Raw genomic sequence first — 25168 nt, forward strand, 5'->3', positions numbered from 1 at the left:
ACCTGCTGGTTCTGTCCCCCGGCGCAGTTACCGCGGGGTGGCGGGTCTGGTACCGTTAAGAGTGGTTTGTAGCGCCTCCCGCCAGCCTCCCACTACTTAGCACAGAAGTTCGGGGCTTCAGCCGCAGGAGGCATGATTGCTGGGTCATGGGGCTTCAGCAGGAATGGGGCCGAAGCCCTGAAAGGTGGCAGATGCTTACTGCAGGGCTGAAGCCGCTAGCTCCGGTCCACAGGCCCTGGCTCTCAAACGTGTGAAAATTGTCTTAAGCCACTTAGAGGATCAGTAAGTTTGGCCGTCCCTGGTCTATGCTGCACAACACCCAGGAAAGGTTTCCCTTTGACATTTGCAGTCGGGTGCAGATGGGGTCACTGACCAATCTGTTTGGCCGCTGTTGATCTGTTTGTTTTTTTTAACTGGTGCCATTGATTTCCCTGTGACACATTTCTTTGTTTAGACTTTTTTAAAGAGCTCCTCTTCCATGTTTGAGACGTGTGCAAAGGTGTTTAAAATTTATAGATTAGGTGAAGAATACCACTGCTTTTAATTGTTGTTGACCTTTGGAATACTTAATTAACTTTTAGGTGTTTAGCTGTTCAGTTCTACAGAAGGAAAATTGTTGTCCATAATCCTGTTTTGTGTTTGTGAGTACATGTGTTGATGATCACTGAAGTACACCTAAAAACCATCACTTTAGATCAAAGCTGGTTTACAGTAAGAAAGAGCCATCTACAGCAGCAGTTCAACCACCTGGAGTTCTTGTGAAGCAATTTGTGCCAACAGAATGGTTGTAACAGTTAACAAATGTTCAGGAACTAGTATAGTTGCATTTATTGTGAGTATTGGTTGCAGCGATATCTTGTTTATAACGGGCTGCTGGGAGCAAGCGTCCCCTGGGTTCTGTTCCTGTGATGGTTACTAATTTGTTATAACCACCGGCAAGGCATTTTACTTTTCTGTGCTCTGGTTTGCCCAGTTTTTTCAAAAACTGCTTTACAGGTGTGTAGTGGGCTTTAAAAGTGGGTATTAACATACTTTTAAGATGCTGGAATGAAAGTGAAAAATAGTATATAAATGTTAAATATAGTTTGTATGAAGAATAGTAGTCATCTTTGCTTGATCCTAAACTAACTGTTCTCTGGCTTTATGTGTTCATTAACTGTTCCGACAGAACTAGTCATGGATTGATTAGAAATTTAAACTATGTTTATTTTATTGAATAGGAAATTTTATGAAGTTTATGGGAATGGTCCAAAACCATTTGAACTGTCACAATTAAACTTTAAATCCACCTGCCAGAGGTAAGTTCCATGTTAGAATTAAGCGAGAATTAGCTCACTGGTTCATATAATTTAATGGAATAAAATGTTTTGTTGCCCCTGCTTGCTCGGGATGTTAACTGGTAAGCATACTGGTCAACATAAGACTTACTGTTACGCTTACAGGTTAACTGGCCTTTGCCGATGAACTTTGGTATTTGTCAGCTACATTGGGCCAGAGCAGCCCCAGCTGTGGCAGGACCTTGTGGCTGTGGGAGGATGTAATTCAAAATGGGTAACCACTTAAGAGTTGTCATTTAACCAGTATCAGAGAGGTAGCCGTGTTAGTCTGTATCTTCGAGAACAATGAGAAGTCCTGTGGCATCTTGTAGACTAACAGATGTTTTGGAGCATAAGCTTTTGTGGGCAAAGACCCGCTTCATCATAACCACGAAAGCTTATGCTCCAAATATCTGTTAGTCTATAAGGTGCCACAGGACTTCTTGTCATTTAACCAGTTAATCATTTCACCATTCCTTCTCTTGGCTAAGTAACAAATATTTTGAATTCTAGGTTTGTTGAGAAATTCAGAGAACTGCAAAAAGAAGGAAAGCTTGAGCCAGAAAAATTGTTTGAAGAAACAGGAAAACAGCTTTTAGCAGAGGGTCTCATCTTACGAAGAAAAGGAACAACAAATGTATGCATTACTTAAAAAATAATCAAGTGGCTGGTAAATTGGTACAGGACAATTTTTAGGTCACTAGTTCATATGCATCCCAAGTCAGTAGTGACAAGACATAGCTATTTATGGCACGTGGATATCTGTATAAATTGGCAAGAACTGGGCACGCTTCCTGGAAGTTTCAGCAGAAAAGTCAAGAAGTGAGTTAGACGTGGAGAATTAACTCCCCTTTTCTGCCATAGAATTAGTCACATCATGTCACAGTTGAGATACATTTTTAGGACAGTGAAAGAAACTTGCATTATGGTTGAATGTAGGATTTCAAGTTCCAGGTCTGTCAAGCCAGCACATCTTATAAACAGTGCATTTAAAGGACAATAGTGGTTATCTTTTATGTACCTTTTTGTATTTCAGGGGAAAATATTTTCACTGTTCTCTTTTTTTTTTTTTAAATATAAAGTGTTTCTCCTGCTGTCCCATGGTAATGTTAAAGATAACACATTCATCCTAGTATAGATTGTTTTTCAAAGGCAGTCATAATGTCCCAATTCCTATTACATTAAGTGCCTCTCAGTGCTTATAAAAAGGCAGAAGTGTTGAAGTAAGTGTTGTTACTGGTACAGTACTTAGAAAATAAATGAGAAGCCTTCACAAGAATGTATATGCTAACAGAATATAGTTACAGAAAAACAGAATACAACATATACTATATAACAGTGATATAATTATGATTGGTAGACAGAACACCAGCATTGTTTTTTTTCCACTGCATAAGATTCCAAGGAGGGAGAAGAATGTGGTTCAAGTTAAACTGTAATAGGAAAAAAATGGTTGCAGGGTGTAAAAAGCTGGAAAGAAAAATTTCAGTTTAGTTGTGCTATTTCTGTGTTTTTTCAGTCAGTCTTCTCAAGAGTCCTGAAAAATGGCAACCCCTTTCCAGTTGCATTTTCTGCTTGTCACATTGTGTTTTGAGTCTCCTTATATCTTAATTCAGGATGAGTTGTTAGTAAATTATAGTCTTGATGCTTTATTTCTTCAAGTGTTCCTGCATTGGGCTTTTCTGGGGCACACAATGGGGATCACAGCTTTTGTTTTTACTTCTCCTTTGCAGGGGGGCATGGCATGGCTCTTTTTAGGTGTAATTCATGGTAATTATCTTCATGTGAACTGTAGGTAGCACAACAGACTCTTCAAGAGGCCAAAACCAGGGCTCTTGTGTTAGAAATGAACCTTCAAACCACGTTGGAGCCAGAGGAGAGGCGGGAAGAGGAGAGAGACCAGGAGGAGGAGCATCTTGAATCAGTAGATGTGCAGAAGGAAAATCCCGTGTCCTAGCAGTTTTGCCTTTCTCAGCTCTACTGTTATGGCCTCTGAACTGTAGAATGCTGGTGGTAAAAAACTATACAAACTCTTTAATGACAGGATATTTACCTAAGGGAGGTATGGTAATGCTTTCTGTGACCCTGTGCAGGACACTTAACTTCTCTGCCTCAATTTTCCTATTTGCCAAGTGGGAATAATTCTTAATATTAGAATGGTCCTGAGGTGGATTTTCCTGAATCGTGCTTTGTGATGAAAAAGGTAATGAGATGAGACAATTAATTAAAAACTTTAATTAAACTTACATCCTCTTTGTGTGTCATTTCTTTGTGGCGGGAGGCCTTATCTTCTCACGTTGGATAGGACAAATGATTCTGTGACTGACTCATCATTGCTAAATAAAAATTCTTCTGTTACTAAGGAAATGGTGTACGCTGGATAGCCTGACCTGCTGTAATATCTGCATAAAACAGTGACTCTGAACTGTCATCTTTCAACTTCTAGTAGAGATGGCCTGCTTTTTGACTCCATGTATTGCAAAGGACCTCCTGTTAGTCTTCTACTTACATTTTCCTATTTCACTGCTTTCTGTATTCATAAACCACAACAGTATTCATAAATATAGTCATGCAGTGGTTCCTTGCTGTAGTTCTGTGTGGCTGTGGGTGATCATCTCTGAAGTAAAAGCCAAAATTACACACAGTTCTTTGCAGAAGACAAAGAGGCAAGTGCTTTTGGTGGAAGTCTGTGGGAGAGGAGTCCCTTGGCTTTGGCACAAGGGAGTTGTGCTGAAGATTAACTAGTCTAACGGTTGTAGTCATAAAATTATCAGTAATTGTTAATGTCCATTGTGTATAATTAGGGATTGTGTTTAAACCAAAAACAATTACTCAGACATCTGTCCCATGTATTTCAACTGTGACTTAAAATCAGACATCTTTCCCTCCCCACTTAGAAAAGGGCAAGATTCCCTTAAAGGGATTTTAAGTGGGTTTCATGCTGTAGTATTTTGCAAAAATTGTTGTAGCCACAGTTAAAGGCTGTGTCTACACTACAAAAATAACTTGGAAGTAGAGCATCTGCATACCCTCTCCTCCAAAGTTAAACTTAGAAGTAGGGCCCTACTACATTCCCAGGAATGAAGTAAGGACTTCAAAGGGGGGCTCCCTACAGAGTAAGGGGGAAAAAAAAATGTGTGTAGATTCTCTGGTGGCTACTTTGAAGTTAGTTTCTAGTGTACACAGGAAAAGGTGATTCTATACCAAGAACTTTCAGCAGTGCTTCCATTGCTGTTTTCCTGTAAAGTTAGGGGGATAAAAATCCCTAACATTTTCATGGTTGTTACTGCTAGCCCACTTACAGAGGAAATGCTAGTACAATTGCCTTAGGGAGGCTGTGGAATTTCCATCACTGGAGATTGCTTAAGAGGAGGTTAGACAAACACCTGTTAGAGATGGTCTAGAATGGATCAGTTGTTCTCAGCCTTTCCAGACTACTGCATCCCTTTCATGTGTCTGATTTGCCTTGTGTATTCCAAGTTTCCCCTCACTTAAAAACTGCCTACAAAAAGTAGTGCACTAGTATTAAAAAATTGCTGATTTTCTCTATTTTAATTATATATACACTTGCATTTCAGTGTATAGTTTATAGGGAAATATAAACAAGTCAGTGTACGGATTTTAGTTTGTATTGACTTTGCTATTCTTTTTTTACGTAGGCTATTGTAAATCAAGCAAAGAGCTAGAGAGTTGATGTACTTCCAGGAAGACATCTGTGTACTACTGGGTACACCTACCCTTGCTTGAAAACCACGGGCTTAGGTACTGTAATGCTTGGTCCTGCCATGAGTGTAGTTAACTGGATTAAATGACTTCTTGATAAACAGATGAGAAGATCCTGGGTTTATTAAGAGAGGGGCCAACAATTCTGCATTTTTGCAATGCAGTGTTGCCTCTGCTTTTCTACCCTGGACATTTAATAACAAGGTGTTTATGAAGGCATTTTATTTTGAACATTTTCCTATTTGCATTTGTTACTGTGGAAGATGGTCATAACCTCAAAATAATTAGATGTGGTTTCTAAATGAAAACAAGTTAGTGTGAAAGGAAAGGAGTGAAATTACATATAAATACTAAAGTTAGACTAAACAGGCCATGTCATCCAGGGCTGAGCAACTTTTTACATTGGGGCCCCGCTTTTTGTCATGGCAGTTAGCAGGGTCCCTCGCCACTTGTCTAGTGTAATCCAAACCTCTGGAAATTTCAGTTATGTTCATATTAAAACCTTTCAGCACGTGGGAAAAAAATATAGAATGTAAAAACTATCAGTTGATGTATATAAATATGAATACACATAAATAAAAACAGTAACATATTTCAACATTTTCAATGAGTGAATGAGGCTGAGACCCAGCAGCCAATCATGCTGTGCTCCCCTTATGAAATTTCAGCTCCCCCCAGGGGGCCTGCCTCCCCACTTTGTGCACCCCAGTGTAATCCATAAGATACTTCTGTAACAAATTGCTAAACTTAGAAATGAGAGAGAGGTTTCCTTTTCCAGCTGCTGCTATAGCAAGGTCCAGCCTTTTATCTACTCAAGCTTTGCTCTCTCCTATCTATCCTTCTAAATCATCAGGAGCAGCAAAGATCCCTGACTAAAATTCAGGTCTAGATTACAAACTCAATCTGCCTGGAGCATGTAGTTATACTACCCTAGGAGCAGACCAGAGAAGCAATGAAGACTCGGAGTCAAACTTGTTCACGCAGCTCTCTGTGAGTGAGAGAGAACATATTTTAGCCCATTTTGTAGAGCAGTGTACACCCCGTTATGCCCCTGAGCAGCTGCTCTGCCAAGTCAGTGGAAGGAGAGGAGCTAAGGTCTCTTATTTCCTGTCTCCTCTCCCTCATCACCCATTTGCTTACAGAGAATAGCAGGAAGTAGTCTTGTCTCTCTCCTCCATGGTTAGCGTCACTGTCTGAGGAGGAGGTTGGGAGGGATTACTTCCCTTTTCTGCGTGACTGAGTAATGGCTCTAACTGTCCAGCCTCTACCCATCAGTTTTGAAAACTACACATAAATGCAAGTTGTAAGAGAGCCTTTCTCTTCTGTCCTTTAGCGGCGTTAGGTTAGTAGTGCTGCATGATTTGTAATCTAAACTGCTCCGCCTTGGAAGATAGATTTGTATGGCTGTCACTTGGCCATCAGATCTGTGATTATAGTGACATTTGACACTGTGCTGTATTCCAATATCATGTGACCATAGGTCTGCAGCTGTGTAATTCATTGGAGAGCATGCGTGCTATTATTCTGAAGTGGGTAATGTGGCCCAATTAACTGGAAAGATTAGAAATGTATAAATGAGTGCACATGTTAAATGAGCTGGCAGGGGTCAGGTCTCCCTGGTGATGAAGGAGATAGTTGGCCTTCACATGGCTTAGGTGGGGAAAATTGCTTTTCGGTAGCTTTCAGTGTGGAAATAGCCTTTGGAATCTGACCCCAATATTGAGAGAGCTTCCAGATGAGTGGCTCTAGACAGACAAGCCGTTGGAGATGCTGTATTGCATTGGGGATTTGTTTGGGCTGATAGGTAATGGGGAATCTGGGGTTCGTCCGTCAGTAAAAGACACAGAGTTAAGTATTTTGTACAATCAAGAAAAAGGCTTTTGAGAACAAAGCTCCATTTTTTTTTTTTTTGTGCTTAACGCTTGATGGATGTATTTGCTGTGCTCTGACGCCAACGTCAGTCGCTGTGACCTTAGAAGAGCTCAACTATTTTAATTAAAAGGTTCTAAACGAAAGCCTGGGGTGAGCTATTTATTATTTATCAAGCATTTACCTTCCAGCAGTTAGCAAAAGGTCAGTAGCTTCATGCGAAGCTTTGAGTTTTTGTTCGGCGCTTAGATGAAAAAGAGATGCCATCAATCACTCGTACTTTGGGCATGTGTGTATGCAGGTCACTACTAATAATTATTTTGGCTTTTACAAGTTTGTACCACCAACGCATGCAGAGAGCGTGTGTCCCTCATTGAGGTACATTTCCACAAAAACAAACACTGGCTTCTGATTACGGCTGGTAATGAGATATTGATTGTTTGCGAGAGTCGCGGTGGAAAGCTTGGTTGGCATCTCTCATGTTCTCTTGGCTTCTATCCACGGGGTGGCGCTAGAGCATTTTGTGTCTTCTCAGAAGTCTAGGTTTACGTCAGCTTCCTTTTATACCCTTGCAAGTTTTGAGAGAGTTTGGGTTCATAGGGGAAGTTTCTGAGAACGAAGGGTACCAAAAGCACTTCCGTTTTTTATTGCACAGCAGATGGTTCTGTGAAGGGGAGGAAAAGTAATTGTTTGTATTTCTGTTAGTGAATACGTACAACGAGTGCTTCCTCCCTGTCATATCTCTTCCTCATGTATTTTCATTTTATTCCTCATTGCCTGAGAGCCTTAATTAATATGTATAAAGTAATTTCAGATGCATAGATAAAAATTGCTGTTCCTGTGCATTGTATTAGGATTAGCATTGGCCATGCCTTTTTATTTCTCTTACTTCCCTGAAAAAACAAAGGATACTACTTGCTGAAATATTACTGGTACTAGCACCAAAAAATGAAAACATTCATCAAAACTGTTTAAAAAGGCCCTTCCCTGCCACCGCCTGTGTTCCCTAGGTCCCCAGATTCTGGTCTCTGTAGGGATACTTAGCTGCTCTAATCACAACAGGAAATAAAATAATAGAGATTCTAGCTAAACTTGGACATGAGGCACTAAACTGCATCATCTGATCCACTTAATCTACTGCCAAACAACTGTGGTGTTCTGAGAACGGCCTCTCCTAGTTTTGTGTAAAGGGAGCAGATGTGACCTTGTCATTTGCCCTTCACAGGACAAAATCACACATTCAGATAATTTCCTTGTGCAGGGCAAACCTGGCTTCCGGTATTGAAACACTCACTAATGACAGGAGCCAGGCATTTGCTGCCTTGGAATCCTACACCCCATTATGGAGCAGCCATCTGACCTTTGCTGGGCTAAATTGCTGACCTTTCTCTCTGAAAGCTAAGCAAAGGAAGTTCGTGTAGCAGCCCCTCTGTCTGCCAAGCTCCATCCTTGCTGCGGAGCTATTTTAAGTAACAGTACATGCCAATGTGTTGATTATGTGGCTCTTCACATATGGAGGCATACAGAAATCCTATTTTCAGGCGACAGAACTGTGGGCCTTCTGCCTCTCTGACAGTAAGGTTCCAGGTTTCTCAAGTTGGGTACCCAAAGCCACTGATCAGGCTTGAAATTTTTGGACCAAGGGACCCTACCAAGGTCACATAGGAAGTCATTAGCTGAACCTGGATTAGAACTGACAAAACCTGACTCCCAACGTCTTTTGGCTTTTATGACTTGATTACACGCTTCTTAGAATAGATATTATTCTATTGGCTATTTTGGTAAAATATTACACATTGACCCTCTCTCATCCGGCGCACACTCATCCAGCAACGTCCATAATCCTGCATGATTTTAGTTCACCAGCCAACCACTTTTGATGGGCCTGGCCAAGTTTCCCATGGTCCCATAAAATTTGTTCACAGACACCAATCCTGGTTTTCAGTGTTCTGTGCTGTTATTTAGCTATAATTTACCCCAATGTCTTCTAAGAACCTAGTAAGCAGTGGGAGTGTTGGTAATGCTGTTAGATAATATTGACCTCCTATGGTCTGGCAAATTCTCTCGGCATTGTTCGGGTGCCCAGGCTGCTGAACTAGAGGGGTTCAGCCTACGTTAGCAATAAAGTAAATGGTGCAATGGTAATGTAAGTCTAGCACTATGCCAGGAAAGGAGATTTCAGTTACAGCCGTCTCGCTCTGATCACGTGTGATGGAGGAATCCTTTGAAATAAATTGATCATCAGATTGAATCCTTTTTGAGATGCAGTGTGGTCTCATCCAGGAAAGAACTAGTCCAAAGGAAGATTCATACAACGTATATAAAGTTAGAGGGGCTCCAGTGAGACTAATGGGATTAGTTGCATAAATTTCAGGAGTGTGCTGTGAATTTGGGCAGCTTCTTGATATGATAGGAAACCACCTCTGATTTACAGTTGAGAAAGTGAGGTACAAAGCCCAAAGTCATGCATGTGAGGTTGCATAGCACGTAAAGGCAGTAGCCAGAACCCTAGGGTCCTGATTCCTCTTCCCTCTGTTGGTGGTTGGCTAGGCATTCCTGAGCTGCCACGCATCTCTAATTGTATGAGTGGGCACACACTGGAAGATTAAATCCCATCCATACCATCCCTTGGTGAGGTCAGCAGAAGTAAAGATTCCAGGAGCATGTCTTAGATTTGGGACAACCAGAACAATTCACCAGCTCTGCTGAACACCAGCTGATCAGGCCTTGCCATCTCCATGTTTTACAGTGAGGTGGGTAATAAGTTATTTAATGTCACCTCTTTAAAATAAAGTTATGCATATAAGCCCCAAAAACCCAGCACTCACAACAACAAAAATAGCATTGCAGGAACGTGCTGTTCTTTTTCACTGGTGGGACTGGTGACTTCTGGAGCACAGCTGGAGAATCTTCTAGAGAACTGTGTCTGTTGGAGCTTTAGTTTCCTGTAAGGAAAGTGAAGATGTTTCATTCTTTGTACACAATGGCTTGTAGAAGATACTGTGAGGTAGCCCAAAGGGCTCAAGGGCCCTTGTTACCCAGGAGCATGACAGTCTTACAACTTGGTGCATCCTTTGCCTGCTCTCCTCAAGGAACAGGATTTGGGTATGTTTTCCTTGGGAATAGCACATTAGGGTTGGGGGCCTGGACCTGCAGGTCTTTGACTGTTAGGAGGGCGTACACAAACCGATCATTTCACACTCATTTGCCAGAAAAGGACATCATCTTAAGAATGGCCATACATGGTCATGCCAAAGGTCCATCTAGACCAGTAATGTCCTGTCTTCTGACAGTGACCAATGTTGGGTCCCCAGAGGGAATGAACAGAATAGGTAATCATCAAGGGATCCATTCCCTGTCACCCATTTCCACCTTCCTGCAGACAGAGGGTAAGAACATTTCGGCTCATCCTGGCTAATAGCCATTTATGGACCTATCCTCCATGAATTTATCTAGCTCTTTTTTTGAACCCTGTTGTAGTCTTGCTCTTCACAACATCCTTTGGCAAGGAGTTCCACAGGTTGACTGTGTATTGTGTGAAGAAATACTTCCTTTTGTTTGTTTTAAACCTGCTACCTATTATTTTCATTTGGTGAGCCCACGTTCTTGTGTTACGGGAAAGATTAAATAATTCTTTTTTATTCACTTTCTCCACACTGGTCTTGATTTTATAGACCTCTGTCATATCCCCCTTAGTTGCAGTTATGGCAGTTTTCAGAGGAACTGTGGATCAATGGAAAACTGGAGCCTGAGTCTTGTGTGTGAGAGAGATCTACCCCTGGAATGAGAACACCTAGTAAGCGTCTTTATTAACACCTACTTCTCAGGAGAGCTTTGCTTCAGCTCAGCGCCTTTCTTAGCAATTTCCTCTCTAATGGTGTCTCTTATGCAGAGCGAGCTTGTTTTCTAAAGATTATCATTTTAACAGTTGGGTTGGGATTGTTCTTATTTTAAAATATTAATCTTGGTTCTGTAGCATTGAGGTTCTACATAGCAGAAAACCTCTGGCTGATTGCAAACTAGCATTGTAAATTTCCACAGAGTGAGAAGCACTCCCTGCCTCAAAGAGCTCAGAGTCGAAGATGTGGGACTATGTTCTCTGAAGGGAGAGTGGAGGAAGATGTCAACTGAACAGAGGAAGGGTGAATAGTAACAGAGAGGTAGCCGTGTTAGTCTGTACACCAACAAAACAAAACAGCAGAAATGTAGCACTTTAAAGACTAAGAAAATAATTTATTTGGTGGTGAGCTTTCATGGGACAGACGCACTTCTTCTGATCAGAGCATCTCTGGATGAACTGGGAGTTAAGGAAGGATGCTAGTAAACAACGAAAGGTTGAGAAGCTGGGGTTGGTTTCTCAGAACCTTCTCTGTCAGGTTTTAATTGTTGGAAAAAACCCAAAACTTGTGGTGAGAGAGATCATGCAGACGTTGCACATTTTGGTTTGGGATTTGGATAACCAGGTCTGCTTTTGGCCTGCATAGCTGAAGAGCCAACACGATTGAGTTGAGTGCCCCTTGTGGAATCTAGTTTGCTGTAAGGCCTGTGGTTTGGTAGGAGAGGCCCAGAGTTCTCTTCGTCCCATAGAAAGGTTAGCGCTCCACTGTCTAAGGTATTGGAAACCAGCCAAGCTTTACTCTTACCCAGTGAAATGCCTTCAGTGCAGAGGGGCAGCACAAACCTTAGGCAACACTTAAATCCCAAAAAGAGAGTGTCAGTGGGGACTGACCTGGTGCAAAAGCCTAGTGTGGTCGCCTCTGTGCAGGAGAGAATTTCATTCACGATTCCTGGATGGTAGTTGGTCTGTGTGGGGATGGAGTGTTCTCAGTTATCGAGATGAAAGTAACTCTCTCTCTTTGTTTGAATGAACAGGGCCTAGTGGTGAAGTGATTCGGGCAATAGTGTAAAAGGAGAATTGTACTCCCGGTTAATGAGAGTTCATTAAATCAAAGCTCGGAGAGCTAATGCTGGGGAATGTAAGGGCCTTACTGATTTGACTCTGCAGTGCACAGGCTCTCTTGCTGCCCTGACTAAACCTCCCCATGCCTGATCCAGCGAGCAGTAGGCTTTGTGTTAAAAACCAGCCTGGCTTCTCTGGGCCTTTTTTTTCAGCTGCTCCTTCTGTTCAGGGATGTGGAAATCTCCCCGGGAAATGAGTGACCGGAGAGTGTCCCCCCACTGTTTTGAGGCACCCAGGCATAAGGAGTGTTTTGGTGGTTACCCACAGAAGTTTAAGCAGCTCTGCTGCTTCTGCTTTTCCCGGTGCTGCTGCCTGTATGCATATTCCAAGCTCATTCTCATGTGTGCTAATGCTATTATCCTCCAGAAATTAAAATGAAGACCGAACCTATAATGTTTCACTGGGAGGGAATTGGGGTTATATATTCCTGCGTAAAGCAGCATTCTATTTCAGTCAGAGTATTTAATTATGATTGGTATGTTAGTGCCCACCAGAGCATAACAAATTGTCATTATGTTATTCTGCTGAGTCTAATTTAATTGGCAAGTTGTCACAAAAGCAATTATCCGTCATTTATTTTGTTGCCATAACCACATCTTGGAGAGCACCTGCTGTCTGAAGTGGAGAGGCTCTGCAGTCTCTTGGTCCTGGATTTCTTCCACTTGTCTGACACAAAGACACTGTTTCCTCCTCTTATTTAAAAATAACCTAAATTTCTATTGGGTCTCATGAATTCTCTCGCATGAACCTGGAAATGCCAGAGGAACTTCATAGTGCAAGTAGCAAGAGGCTCAGATGCTTTGTCTGCCTTTGGAAAAGGAGAGATGTGCTTCTCAGCACAGAGAATGATCACTGCTGCAGTGGTGGCTTGTCTGTCCATCAAGGAATTGATTTCTAGCAGGGTAAACCCGGGCAATGTGGCCTCATGGCTACAGAAGGGAAACTGGGATGTAGGTCTCTGGGTGTTCATTCCTGATAAACTGGGCCAATTGAAGTCAGTGGAGCTCCACTAATTTACTCCATCTGAGGATCTAGCTTACGGTACAATTAGGGTCTTAACTTTGATTCAATTGTAGTTAAATTGGAATACAAATGCTGATCTTTCCCACAGCAGGTCTGGGGACTTCCAGAATTATTTAGATGTTGTATGGGGAACCTCAGATTAAAGGAAATATATGATGTGCAAAAAGTTACTATAAGGTACTTTGACTGTAGGGGTGTCGGTGCTGTATATATTAGCCAGACAGGATTAAATTAAAAATGAGCTGGTGAGGCACATGCCTGTCTTTGCCCATGTACAAGTACATGGTCTGTTACCTGAGAACTCTATGATCTCCTTGTCCTGACAGTGTGAGAGTCCACTTTACCAAAGCAGGCCTACAGAGTGGGTAGAAAACACTCCCAGATCTAAACGGTAATGGTCTAAACCAAGGGTCAGCAACCCCCGGCATGGATGCCAAGAGGGGCACAGGAGCTGATTTTCTTTGGCACGTGAGGTGGCAGCTCAGCTCGTGCCCCATGCAGCTGGCAGCTTGCTCAAAGCCTTGCCCCCCTCTGGATTAACAAAAGAGCAGCTAATACTACCAACCACCACCTACACGGTAAAGCTCTGCATCTTTCTTTATTTATTAATGAAACTGTTGTAAGTATCAAAACAAAAAGCAGTCAAGTAGCACTTTAAAGACTAACAAAATAGTTTATTAGGTGAGCTTTCGTGGGACAGACCCACTTCTTCAGACCATAGCCAGACCAGAACAGACTCAATATTTAAGGCACAGAGAACCAAAAACAGTAAGCAAGGAGGACAAATCAGAAAAAGATAATCAAAGTGAGCAAATCAGAGCGTGGAGGGGTGGGGGGAAAGATCAAGAATTAGATTGAGCCAAGTATGCAGACGAGCCCCTATAGTGACTCAGAAAGTTCCCATCACGATTTAAACCACGTGTTAATGTGCCGAATTTGAATATAAAAGCCAGCTCGGCTGTTTCCCTTTCCAAAATGGTGTGATAATTCCTTTTCAGTAACACACATACCTTTAGGTCATTGACAGAATGCCCCATTCCATTAAAATGTTGATTAACTGGTTTGTGGATCTGGAGTGTTTTGATGTCTGTTTTGTGCCCATTGACCCTTTGTTTAAGGGAGTTAGAAGTCTGTCCAATAACGTCTGTTGTAAGTAGGACTATTTGTGACTTTCAAAAGTATCCCCAGCACTTGAACCCCACATCGAGGTCAAAAGGTCATATTTCGGCATGCTGCCCGGGAAAGGTTGATGAGCCCTGGTCTAAACCTACTTGTCAGAGCTGTGAACAGAGCACTGAAGAATCGGGCCCAAAGGAGGTAGGCTGCCCAAAACCTGATGTCAGTAAGAGTGAGGGCAAATAATTTTACTTTGGCACTTGTAATTGCCCATGTTGTGGCTAAGCCACAAGGTCACTGCAACAACAGCTGTAGGAGAAGACTTGTCACACCTTTCTACTATGTTGAGCGTAGGAGGTGCCAGGAAATGAGTCATCCCCAGGAAAACAATTAATCTGCTTTAGCCAGAGAAAGCTCTTTGGAGCTCCAGCATGGGACCTAGAGTCCATGTGGTGTCTGCAGGAGAGACATGAATTATAGAGGCTTGCCCTGTGCTCATGATTCAGGATTTGTATTATGTGTATAAATCACAGTCTGATGCATAAATCATGGGACTATACTATCTCTTCAGTTTCGAAAAAGTCAAAATGAAATAATGAGCAATGTTTAGAGGTAGCAAATTCTGAGTCTGCAATAAATAACCTGCAGCTTTTTATAGATCTTGCTGGGGATATACAGGCATGAGATTACATACAAACTATGAGTTTATTTCAAATTTGTTTAAAATATAGAGTCCTTAATGTCTGAAGATGTTATGAAGATGGAAGAGGGGAGAGAGTAGATCAGAGAAGCAGTAGAGATCTATGGAGGTTTGCACTCGTAAGGTGAAGCCATCCCAGAACTGAGCAGGATGAAAATCATTCTCCTTACCCAATCTGTGGGTGTTGAGTTTGGTGGACTCAGCTGAGCATCTTGAAGACAAGTGTCCACCTGGTAAAAACCTGCCACATATGAGATCCCTGTTGTTAGTCCCAATAAATTAAATGGGACATGAGATTAGAACTGTTCCCCCACCATGGCAAGTTGCTCATTCAAGGTTGAAGGCCATCACCAAAGCAATTGGGGAAAGCCTGCACTGAGCAAGTCACTGGTTTGTTCTGTGCCTTAGTTTACCTGTGTACCATATGCAATGAGAAGGCTTAATGGATTAATGTTTGCCAACTGCTTTGAAGACCTCAGAGGGAGGTACTGTTGTCACAATCAGTGGCAAAAACCATGCTGAGGATTTATGGCTCAAGGTGAAGGTTTGTGTGTTGGTGGAGAGAAGGAAAGGAAGGATTAAGCTTTGCTTCTATTAAAGATCATATAAGTTTGTAGAAAAAGGAGTGTCAAGGTCACAGTCTAATGCTTCTTCATAGATTGCCTGGTGTAAAGGAACAACAGGTTCTGTTGAAGTGGTCTTGCCAGTTTGAAGCAGGAGCCCACTCTGACCAGGGTTTTATGATAAAAACACTGAGTGCTACGGATAGCCGTCAATGTTTCTGTGCCACAAAAGGGACAGTTGTAGGTGGAATGAGAGACGAGCCTCTGGAGACAATAATTTGTCTTGACAGGTCAGTTCCACAGTTGCTGAGCTGGAAAAAATTGATTATGGGAAATACTCATTCTCTGTCCCCAAATTACGCTGCCTCTAATATTAGAGGATATTATACTACTACTAACGGGGCAGTGGCTGTCCGTTAATATCTGTACAACACAAGTGGGAATAGGTCCCAATTTGTTCCTTCGGTCACTTCCATAACATAAGTGGTGCTCTGCTAACTCCTTTTGTCACAGCATCTCAAACAATTAATTAAGCTTTCCAGCCAATTAATTAAGCTTCAGAGTAGCCCCTTCTGGGAAATATAGCACAGAGGGGGAGACTGTAGAACTGCGTGGCTAAGTGCTTTGCACAAGGTTGAAAGGTGAGTCAGTTGCAGGAATGTGAATAGTTCCTGTGGGCTCCGAGCTGTGCAGTGTCAATACTGAGTGCACCTGTGTCCCCACACAAGCAATCTCCCATCACACCGAGCAAGCTGGAGCTAAGCTAGGAATGAAGACACAAGGAACTGTTCCCCATAAACAGGGAGCTGGCCAGCTCCTCCCCACAGCGTTCAGCCCTTGTGAACAGTATCCCCGCCCCCTGCTGGCACTGGGAAGCTTAATAAGTGAAGCCAATGAGGGTTTTCCCACTTTTCCTGAGCTGGGGTGACAGTTCAGCTGGGGAGATTAAGAAGAGCCATCTGCTCATCTGTATCAGTACCACGGGTGTTATCCATGCAGATACTTACTAATCTCCCTCCTGCTTCTTCCTGACTACACACATAAAGGCAGTCAGTGCTGAGCTGTTTTGAGAAGGGGGCATGGGGGAGAAAACCTCACTCACTCATTCTGTCTCTCGGCAGCGACGGAGGAAATAACACCAATTTGAACAAGCCAATTTCTTTTTCCTAGTGAGTCACTCAGTCTAGGATTCCCCAGCTTCCCGCCCTGGAAAATTACCAGTTTCCTGCGCGCATGCAGCTCTCGCCACAAGTCTTATTAAAATCCATCATTGCGACGGTTGGCTATCAGAAAGCTGAAAGCGAGCGCAGCTCTGCTCCAGGAGGGCGCACACAGCCCGTTTTCTTCCCTTCCATGACTGGTGAAGGCCAGTAGTCTGAGCTTGTGTGCAGCGGGGGTGTCATGAGTGGCCGATGTTATTGTAAATGAGTTCATCGCTGGCCAATGTGCTTAGCTCCCATTCACTGTCTGTGGAGAGGTCTGGCTGAGCCATCCTCTGCCGCTCGGTGTTGGTGAGCAAACAAGGATCTTGCAGAGGCAGGGGGGTAACAGGGCATGGCGGAGTCATTTTTAATTCAGTACATGGGAGTAGAGTCCAGTCACTTGCCCTCCACAAATGCAGGAGTCTCTGGTGACAGCAGAGCTGGTGCAGTATTGTAATGTGAGATGCGGCGGGATATGGGGGATTTCCTCTGGGCTCCATACTGGAGCGGGTTTCTGGGAGAGGGAGGGTCCACGCTTCTATGACTGAGCCACCATGAGAGTTAAAAGATCTATTAGTTTTTATTGCCTATTGGCAGCATCATAACCAGACGTGGGAAAAGAACCCAAAAAGTTACTTGAGTACAACCAAGATGTGACATGCGCATGTGTACTTTTACTCAAGTAGTTTTCCAGAGGAATACTGGTGACTCAGACTTAAGTATGTACACCCCCCACCCAAGCAGCTGTACTTTTACTCAAGTAACATTTTGGGTACTTGTCCCACCTCTGACTGTAATGCCTCGAGGACTTAACTGTTATGGGCCATATCTACACTAGCCCAAATCTTCGAAATGGCCGTGCAAATGGCCATTTTGAAGATTACTAATGAGGCTCTGAAATGGATATTCAGCACCTCGTTAGCATGCTGGCATCTGTGGCCCTTTGAAATTGCTGCTTTTCGCTGCCACGCGGCTCGTCCAGCATGGCCATTTCAAAGATTTGGGCTAGTGTAGACGTAGCCATAGGGTGCTAGAATGCGAGGTGTTGCGCATCATCAGGAGTGAGAGTCCCTGTTCTGAAGAATTTAAACTCTAACTAGATGAGACAGAATAAAGGTAGGAGGAGAAAAGACGTCATCACAGGTGAAGGGACTTGCCCAAGTTCACTCACCAAGCCGCTGGCCACACTGGGAGCAGAAATCAGGTCTCCTGACTCGCAGCCCAGGGCCCTGCCAAGTTTTTCTACTGGAGATTCACCCACAGCATAGTGATGGTTCTGCATATGAGCTCCAGTAACGACCTGCCCAGCTGCACACTTGCACATGTAGTTACATGCTTGATGCATGTGCCATTTGGCTTCCTCAAAGGGTTCCCCTCACAGCCACCTCACTCAGCCTGTCTTACAATGATGGTGCACATTAGGCCCCATGTTCCAGAATCTAAGCATGAAGGAACTGTGGGACTCGCTTGTGAAATGAAAATTTGATCTTTACTGCCCTTGTTCCCTGGGGTCCCCTCTGAAGAGGGGCTGTTTGTGGGAGCCTTCCCAGGAGCTGCACGTTACCCAGAGGCTACTGCACCTGAAATGATTTAGCACAGACTATGGGGTGAACTTCTCTGGTCCAGCACATTCTCCTCCAGCAACATCCATAATCCGGCATGAATTTAGTTGGCTGAATGGCCACTTATCCTGAGTGTGGCCAAGTTTCCTGTGATTCCATAAAGTTTGTTTCCAGCCACCGCTCCTGGCTCTCAGTGTTCTGTGCTGTTATTTAGCTGCAATTTACCCCTAATGTCTTCTAAGAGCCCAGGAAGCAGTGAAGCTGTTGGTAATGTGCTACACAATATTGACCTCCTGTGGTTTGGGTTAGGGCAGATCCCGAGGGTGCTGGACTGTAGAGGTTCAACCTGTAGTGTAGACCTGGGGCTGGCTTACCATGGCTAGAGCATGTGCACTAAATCATTTGTGCTTAAATCAGTTGTTGCCACCTGTTTTTTTCTTTTTTTAAATGGTGCAATTCTCTAGTGCAGATGCAGTGTCAGTGCCAAATTTCTCTCATCCCCCTTCTTTGGGCTAACTTCAGGTCTGGCTCAGTTTGTGTTTCCCGTTCATGTGTGTGATTATGCTAACTGGCCACCAAATTGAGCCTCCCAGTCCTGAAGCTGCCTGAATTTACACACTCTCTATATTCTATATTGGCACAGCACTGGAGGCAGCCCTCTTGCCAGCTTGATCCATTGCCAGATATTCAGAGTCCCTGTTCCAGATTTCACTCATCACTGAAAATCTTGTCAGCCGAGGAAGCGGGGTTAGCGTTAATGAAGTCAAGGAGTTAATGAAGATGCTTAGCTCTACCACCGTATTTGACTTAAGTTACCATCATCATCCTTTCTCTGGGATGTGCCCATGCAGTTGACAGGATGCTTCATAGCCAAGCTCCTGCAGTATTTTTTTAAAGGCAAAATAGAGCTCATTTTTAAGGAGATTAAAATATTTAGAAGTCTCTGGTATTTTTCTCCATTGGAGTACAGAGACAAGAAGGAAGCCAGCAACCTCTGTAAGCACTTACAGCACTCCAAATGAACAATCAGGGTTCAGCCAGTGTTTATCCGGTCTCTGATGTGACTGAGCCTCATATCCTAGTTACTGGACTGTGCTGTCCCTGTTGGTAGTTGGGATTTGCATTGAGCACAAGGGAATGGAGGAAGGAATGGGTGATGTGTGGATTAGTAAAGAGACTGTAGGACCCTTTGTTTCTTGGCCACTGATAGAGGTCCAGGGTGAAAGCTTGACCCGGTTAAAGTGAATGGGAACTTTGCCAATGATTGCAATGGGACCAGGGCTTCACCTGAAAGCCGTGTCTACACGTGCACGCTACTTCGAAGTAGCGGCACTAACTTCGAAATAGCGCCCGTCACGGCTACACGTGTCGGGAGCTATTTCGAAGTTAACATCGACGTTAGGCGGCGAGACGTCGAAGCCGCTAACCCCATGAGGGGATAGGAGTAGCGCCCTACTTCGACGTTCAACGTCGAAGTAGGGACCATGTAGTCATTGCGCGTCCCGCAACATCGAAATCGCGGGGTCCGCCATGGCGGCCATCAGCTGAGGGGTTGAGAGACGCTCTCTCTCCAGCCCCTGCGGGGCTCTAGGGTCATCGTGTGCAGCAGCCCTTAGCCCAGGGCTTCTGGCTGCTGCTGCTGCAGCTGGGGATCCATGCTGCATGCACAGGGTCTGCAACCAGTTGTCGGCTCTGTGGATCTTGTGTTGTTTAGTGCAACTGTGTCTGGGAGGGGCCCTTTAAGGGAGCGGCTTGCTGTTGAGTCTGCCCTGTGACCCTGTCTGCAGCTGTGCCTGGCACCCTTATTTTGATGTGTGCTACTGTGGTGTGTAGACGTTCCCTCGCAGCGCCTATTTCGATGTGCTGCTGCCCAACGTCGAAGTTGAACATCGACGTTGCCAGCCCTGGAGGACGTGTAGACGTTATTCATCGAAATAGGCTCTTTCGATGTCGCTACATTGAAATAAGCTACTTCGAAGTAGGCTTCACGTGTAGACGTAGCCGAAAAGACTGTGATGATTGAAAGATGCAGACGTATAGCTGAGTTAGTAATGTCACAACTAACAAGCAGTTAAAAACTAACACCTTAAAACTAACAAATTTATTAGGTCATGAGCTTTTGTGGGTAAAAGTCCCTTCCTCAGGTGGATGTGGAGTGGTGTGGATTTTTTCCACTCCTTATCCACCTGATGAAGTGGGTTTTGTCTTTGAAAGCTCATGACCTATTACATTTACTAGTTGCTCAGGTGCCACAAGACCGCTTGTTGTTTGTGCCGTGATTGAGAGGTCCATATGGAAGCAGTTTGGTGGCACTCAGTCTATCTCCTGGATGAGGGAATCTATCTGAGTGAAGCACCACTACCGTTGGCGCTGTCGGACTGTCTAGTTTGCAGTCTCAGCAGAGAAGGCAAAGACTGAGGAACAGGTTCAAGCCTGTGCCCCTTGGGCGGTATAGCCAAGGGGTAAAAGGGACAAAGGTAGCCCTGTAGGTCCCCTCTAGGTTCTGGGCTATTGTGGGGACTGAAGTGGCCAGAGGGAAGAGTGTTATTTCCAATTTACAAGTAAGGAGCTCAGATACACGGACTATGTTCCTTGCTCAAGATCACAGAGGAAATCTGTGTCAATGCTGGGCAATGCATCCATACCTCTCAAGTCCCAAACTGGTGCCTTAACCACATTCTGCCCGTCTGTCTTAGCTCCCCATTGTGTCTGGGAGGTGTAATCCCAGCTTGAGTAGACAGGTCAGTGTCCAAGGCAACAGGGATGGTCATGCTGACCACCCGAGTCCATACCTAGCATCTGGGAGAGGGTTGCACTCAGGGCAGGTAACTCCTCTCACTGATCCTTCACCTGCACCCACCCTGCTGTTTTTACCACGCTAACTTGATCAGAGCCACCACACGTATGTCTGCTCAAGCTGGGCATTCCCTAGCAGCAGTAGAATTTTACACTGACACTTGGCACTGTGTCTTCCAACTAAAATCATTACTAACGAAGTTCCTTGTGGACTTCACAGCATTTCTGGCAGGTCTGTTTTTGTAGGGGAGGCAGATGAGGGATGAGAGGGTTTGGGGACTAAAATGAGTATTTGACTTGTGTCATTTGTGGTGGAAAAGTCTTCTCAGAGCAGGAGGTTTTACAGTGTTTTGTGCAGGTGGTCGGACTCTGGATTTGCCTGATCTCCTGAGGGAGATGGCTCTCTTGCCAGATCCCCTCCATTGAGAACGTGTGCCCCCAGCTGTCCCACGCTTTGGCCTGGCTGTTGTCAGCAGCATTGTCCCGAGGAGCGCAGCTGCTGTGTAGGTTTGGAGCGCAAAAGGTGGGATTCAACGGAACTGGCGTGTGATCCATGAATTACATTGGCTCAGGCCCTCTGGCCTTCCTTAAAGAGTATAGTGAAAGTCCCAAAGACCACGAACCAAATTGGCAATTATTTCAATATATGATTCCACCTTCCTCCAGCACCAGCTCGTATTTTCCTCTGATTCAGTCTGTGTGTCTCGGACAAGAAGAAACAGAGCTCCCAGCTGCGCTTTCCAATTGCCTTTTCCCCTCCACCCTTATTCTCTCTCTCTCATTATTTTTATTTCCCCCTGCCCTTTGCCTGGCACCCAGAGAAGGACCATGAGGAAAGGAGTAATAGAGAGAGACACCGGTATCCTGAGGCAAAGATATACTGTTTAATTTAGTGAAGGATGGGTCTTAAGGAAGCCTCACAGCCCAGGCACACAGGTGCCATCCACGTGACGAGAAATGCGCAGAACTAGGGCAGTGCCAGTCAGATATCTATGTAAGTGATTTATCTGTGAAGTTCCTAAGGAGTGGGGGTGGCGGAGGTAAAGATCTCGAAGCTGTTGAGTGTGATAAATAACTCATTGTCATGTATTACATAGTGAATTATAATGAAAAGCGGCAAACATAGAGCAAGGACAGGACAAATGTGTTCCCAGTGAATGCCTGCTTGGAGCCAGGAAACCTACTTAAGAGCATTTAGGAAAGTCCGGTGCTTCCCCTAAATTATTGATCTATAGACATAGTTATTGGGATCCCCACCACAGGGCTTAATTCCAGGGGATGGGATGGCTCTGAGAAATGGTAATGGGTTTTTCATCTCAAGCTTTCTGTTTTAATCCAGGCCTGATTGGAAGTGGTCTCCATCGGGTGGCATATGTGAAATGAGGTTAGTGGTCTCAGTCCCTCTTCCAGTGGACAGGGCTCTGCACCACTAAAATCACCACTGAAGGCAGCAATCATTGGCAAGACTCGCAGAGGCCATGAACCATTGAGTGAGGTTGTCCTAGAGGTGGTTTTCCTGGCGTGGGGTTGAGCCTTACAGATAGGGAAGTTTGCACAGGAGCTCTCTGTACCGGGGCCCAAGTGAAGACACTAGCTGCCTGTGGTCTCAGTCCCACGCCTTTTGTGATTGCTGAATTCTCTTTAGAAAGCCCAGTTCACAATTCTGCATTGAAATAAGCAGCATAAAGAGCGGGGAGCAAAGAAGAGACAGGGACATAAGGAAAGGCATAAAGCTACAACACGAATAAGGGTTGTCTTCATTTTTCCTAGGTACTGTTTCATAGTGAATATTAATGGAGTTTTTGAGATAATGGGTATTTTAATGAAAACTGAAATTTGCATGTAATATCCCAGTGATTTTTGAGAGACGTGAAAGGTCATGTATTTCATAGCAGACAAGATTGGTGGGTACTATTTAAAAAGCTTTTTACTTAAGGGGGGGAAAAAAAAGTAAGTGCCCTGAATTGTTTTCAGTCTGAAGAAGCAGAGAAAAGAAACCTTTTGTTAGCTACTTACGTGGGAACGTAACAGCATGTCAAAGCCGTAGGTAGCATAACTGAATATTTCTTCTTATAAAGGCTGAAGCTGTAGACTATCAAATCTTAGAACCAGAAGGGTTATAAGGTTAAGAATATCTTTTATGCCATACAATCCACCCCACCTAGTGTCAAAGCAGGATTGTTCCCTTATTATTAATTAGTTGGCGTCAATATATTGGAATCAACATTTTAGTAAATTTATCTCTGGATACCTGCTGTAGACGGATTGAAAGTCTCAGAGTAATTGACTGTAGACTAATTGAAAGTTTTCAAATGAAACTCAACATGCCATGTTAAATGACTATCTGTTTTTTACACCCAGTTTTTTTTTTGCATACACAAATCCACGGCTGCATATGGCACTTGTGCACGTAACTCACATAGTAAGAAACATAAATATAAATTGCTTGGTGTATTTGTTTTTGTGTGGGTTTTCATGTGCCAAAAAAGCTATTTATGGGTCTGAGACAACAGGAGTTCAAATATTATGGTATTTCCAGCCTACAGGAGGTGAGATGCCATTAGAAGACCAAACTTAGTTTGGTTTGGCTCCAAAAATGCCTCACTGAGGCATTACAAATCCCAAATAAAACGTATATGAAAATACACACAATAATACCTTGGATTTTCCATCTGAGACTCTCAACAAGCTTTGCAAATATAAACCAGTTAAGACTTTGTGTAGGCAGTATGGCATACTGTGCTAATCTTCCCTTTCCCATATGGGGAAACAGAGTCACAGAGACATCAGGTGACTTGCCCAGCCCTATAAAACACTGGCACAGCACACACCTCACTCCCTGTAGTGCTTTAATCACTAGAGGCCCTTTACTTCTTCTAAATAACTTATCAACTGGAATGGGCAATTGCAAGCTGCAGGCCCAAATCTTGGAAACAGTTCACCTACCTGGGGAGTATTTTGGGCAGAGACAGAGGAACAGATAGGGAAAGCAACAGCCGCATTCAAAACTCTTGATCCCATATGGATTTCCCAAATAATATCTGTGACGACGAAACTGCGGATCTTCAACACAAAGTGAGAAGAGTGTTCTCTTGTATGGATTTGAGACCTGGTGTACTAAAATGTCTTCAAATCACAAGCTACAGGCATTCATAAACAGATGCCTGAGGTACATCCTTCACAGCAAATGGCAAGACTTGGTCACAAATGTGGAGCTTTGGAACAGAGCAGGACAAGAACTGCTTGACATTCAAATCTAGAGAAGAAAGTGGGGATGGCTCGGCCACACCCTCAGAAAACCATCATCCAGCATAGCCCGTCAAGCTCTCAAATGGAAACCACAAGGAAAATGCAAAAGAGGAAGACCTCAGACAACATGGAGAAGCTCTACTGCGACTGAAGGACCGCAACTGGAGATGAGCTACAAGTTTTGTCCTGAGACAGAATGAAGTGGAGGAGACCTGTAGATGACATATTGTCCACCTGGTGTACAAGGGTTTAAGTTAAAGTCACAGGAGCAGAAGCGTAGGCTGGCAAAGACAGAAGCTGGTTTTGAAAAGTTGGCTAATAACATTCAGAACAAAATCTTTACTTATCTGCTCTGCGTGTGTGTGTGTGTGTGTGTGTGTGTGTGTGAGAGAGAGAGAGAGAGAGAGAGAGAATTTCTCTTTTTATTTACTGTTATCTTACTGATCCTTTAACATTGTCAGTAAAACAAAAAGTAACCAGGCCAATTTTCTCTTTTACTTTAAAGTCTCATTCAACAGAAGATACTTTGGGCTAGGGATGGAGCCTTGTACCTTAGTACAGGGATATTCGATAAGTGGACTGTGGGACAAACCTGGACTGCTAGATGCTTTTGAATGGACCCCAAAAAGCTTTTTATTTATGATTGTCATTTGTATCTTCAAGGGAAAAACACTTAAAGACCTTTGGCAGTTTTTCAAATAGACATAGTTAAGGGTACAAGAGCAAACTGTGACATTGTGTAGGAAAGATAGGAAGTATGGCAAGGGATCACCCTGGCTTAGCTACAAGATCTTCAATGATCTAAGATCAAAAAGGAGGAAAAAAGTAGATACTAGGTCAAATTACTGGCATTGAGTAAAAATAAGTAATACAACTATGCAGGGACAAACTTAGAAAGGTGAAGGCACAAAAGGAGATTGAGCTAACTAGAGACATAAAGGCCATGGCTACACTAGCCCCTGCCTTTTGAAAGGGGGATGCTAATGAGCCACCTCAGCAGATGCTAATGAGGTGCCACCATGAATATGCAGCACCTCATAAGCATAATGGCAGCTGCGCTTGTTTTGAAAGTGCTGCTTTTGAAACATG

The 25168-nt window shown here is 43.7% G+C and overlaps 1 protein-coding gene and 2 long non-coding RNA genes across 3 annotated transcripts in view; 1 reads left to right on the forward strand and 2 right to left on the reverse strand.

Annotated features, from left to right (window-relative positions):
• Nucleotides 1-1210, reverse strand: part of LOC142022961 (uncharacterized) — a 26655-nt gene extending 25445 nt beyond the window's left edge. The window contains exon 1 of the long non-coding RNA XR_012648086.1: nucleotides 3-1210. This is a non-coding gene — a long non-coding RNA (uncharacterized LOC142022961). The remainder of the gene's footprint in view (nucleotides 1-2) is intronic.
• Nucleotides 1-3554, forward strand: part of MRPS23 (mitochondrial ribosomal protein S23) — a 4179-nt gene extending 625 nt beyond the window's left edge. Inside the window, exons 3-5 of the mRNA XM_075013364.1 lie at nucleotides 1221-1298; nucleotides 1830-1953; nucleotides 3112-3554. Of these exons, the coding sequence (XP_074869465.1) occupies nucleotides 1221-1298; nucleotides 1830-1953; nucleotides 3112-3273 (364 nt within the window). The 3' untranslated portion in view covers nucleotides 3274-3554. The remainder of the gene's footprint in view (nucleotides 1-1220; nucleotides 1299-1829; nucleotides 1954-3111) is intronic.
• Nucleotides 3555-9735: 6181 nt separating this feature from the next.
• LOC142023250 (uncharacterized) overlaps nucleotides 9736-25168 on the reverse strand; it is a 38160-nt gene continuing 22727 nt past the window's right edge. Inside the window, exon 3 of the long non-coding RNA XR_012648179.1 lies at nucleotides 9736-9853. This is a non-coding gene — a long non-coding RNA (uncharacterized LOC142023250). The remainder of the gene's footprint in view (nucleotides 9854-25168) is intronic.

The sequence above is a fragment of the Carettochelys insculpta genome, chromosome 19, assembly GCF_033958435.1.
Source record: "Carettochelys insculpta isolate YL-2023 chromosome 19, ASM3395843v1, whole genome shotgun sequence".
Classification (NCBI taxonomy): Eukaryota; Metazoa; Chordata; order Testudines; family Carettochelyidae; genus Carettochelys; species Carettochelys insculpta.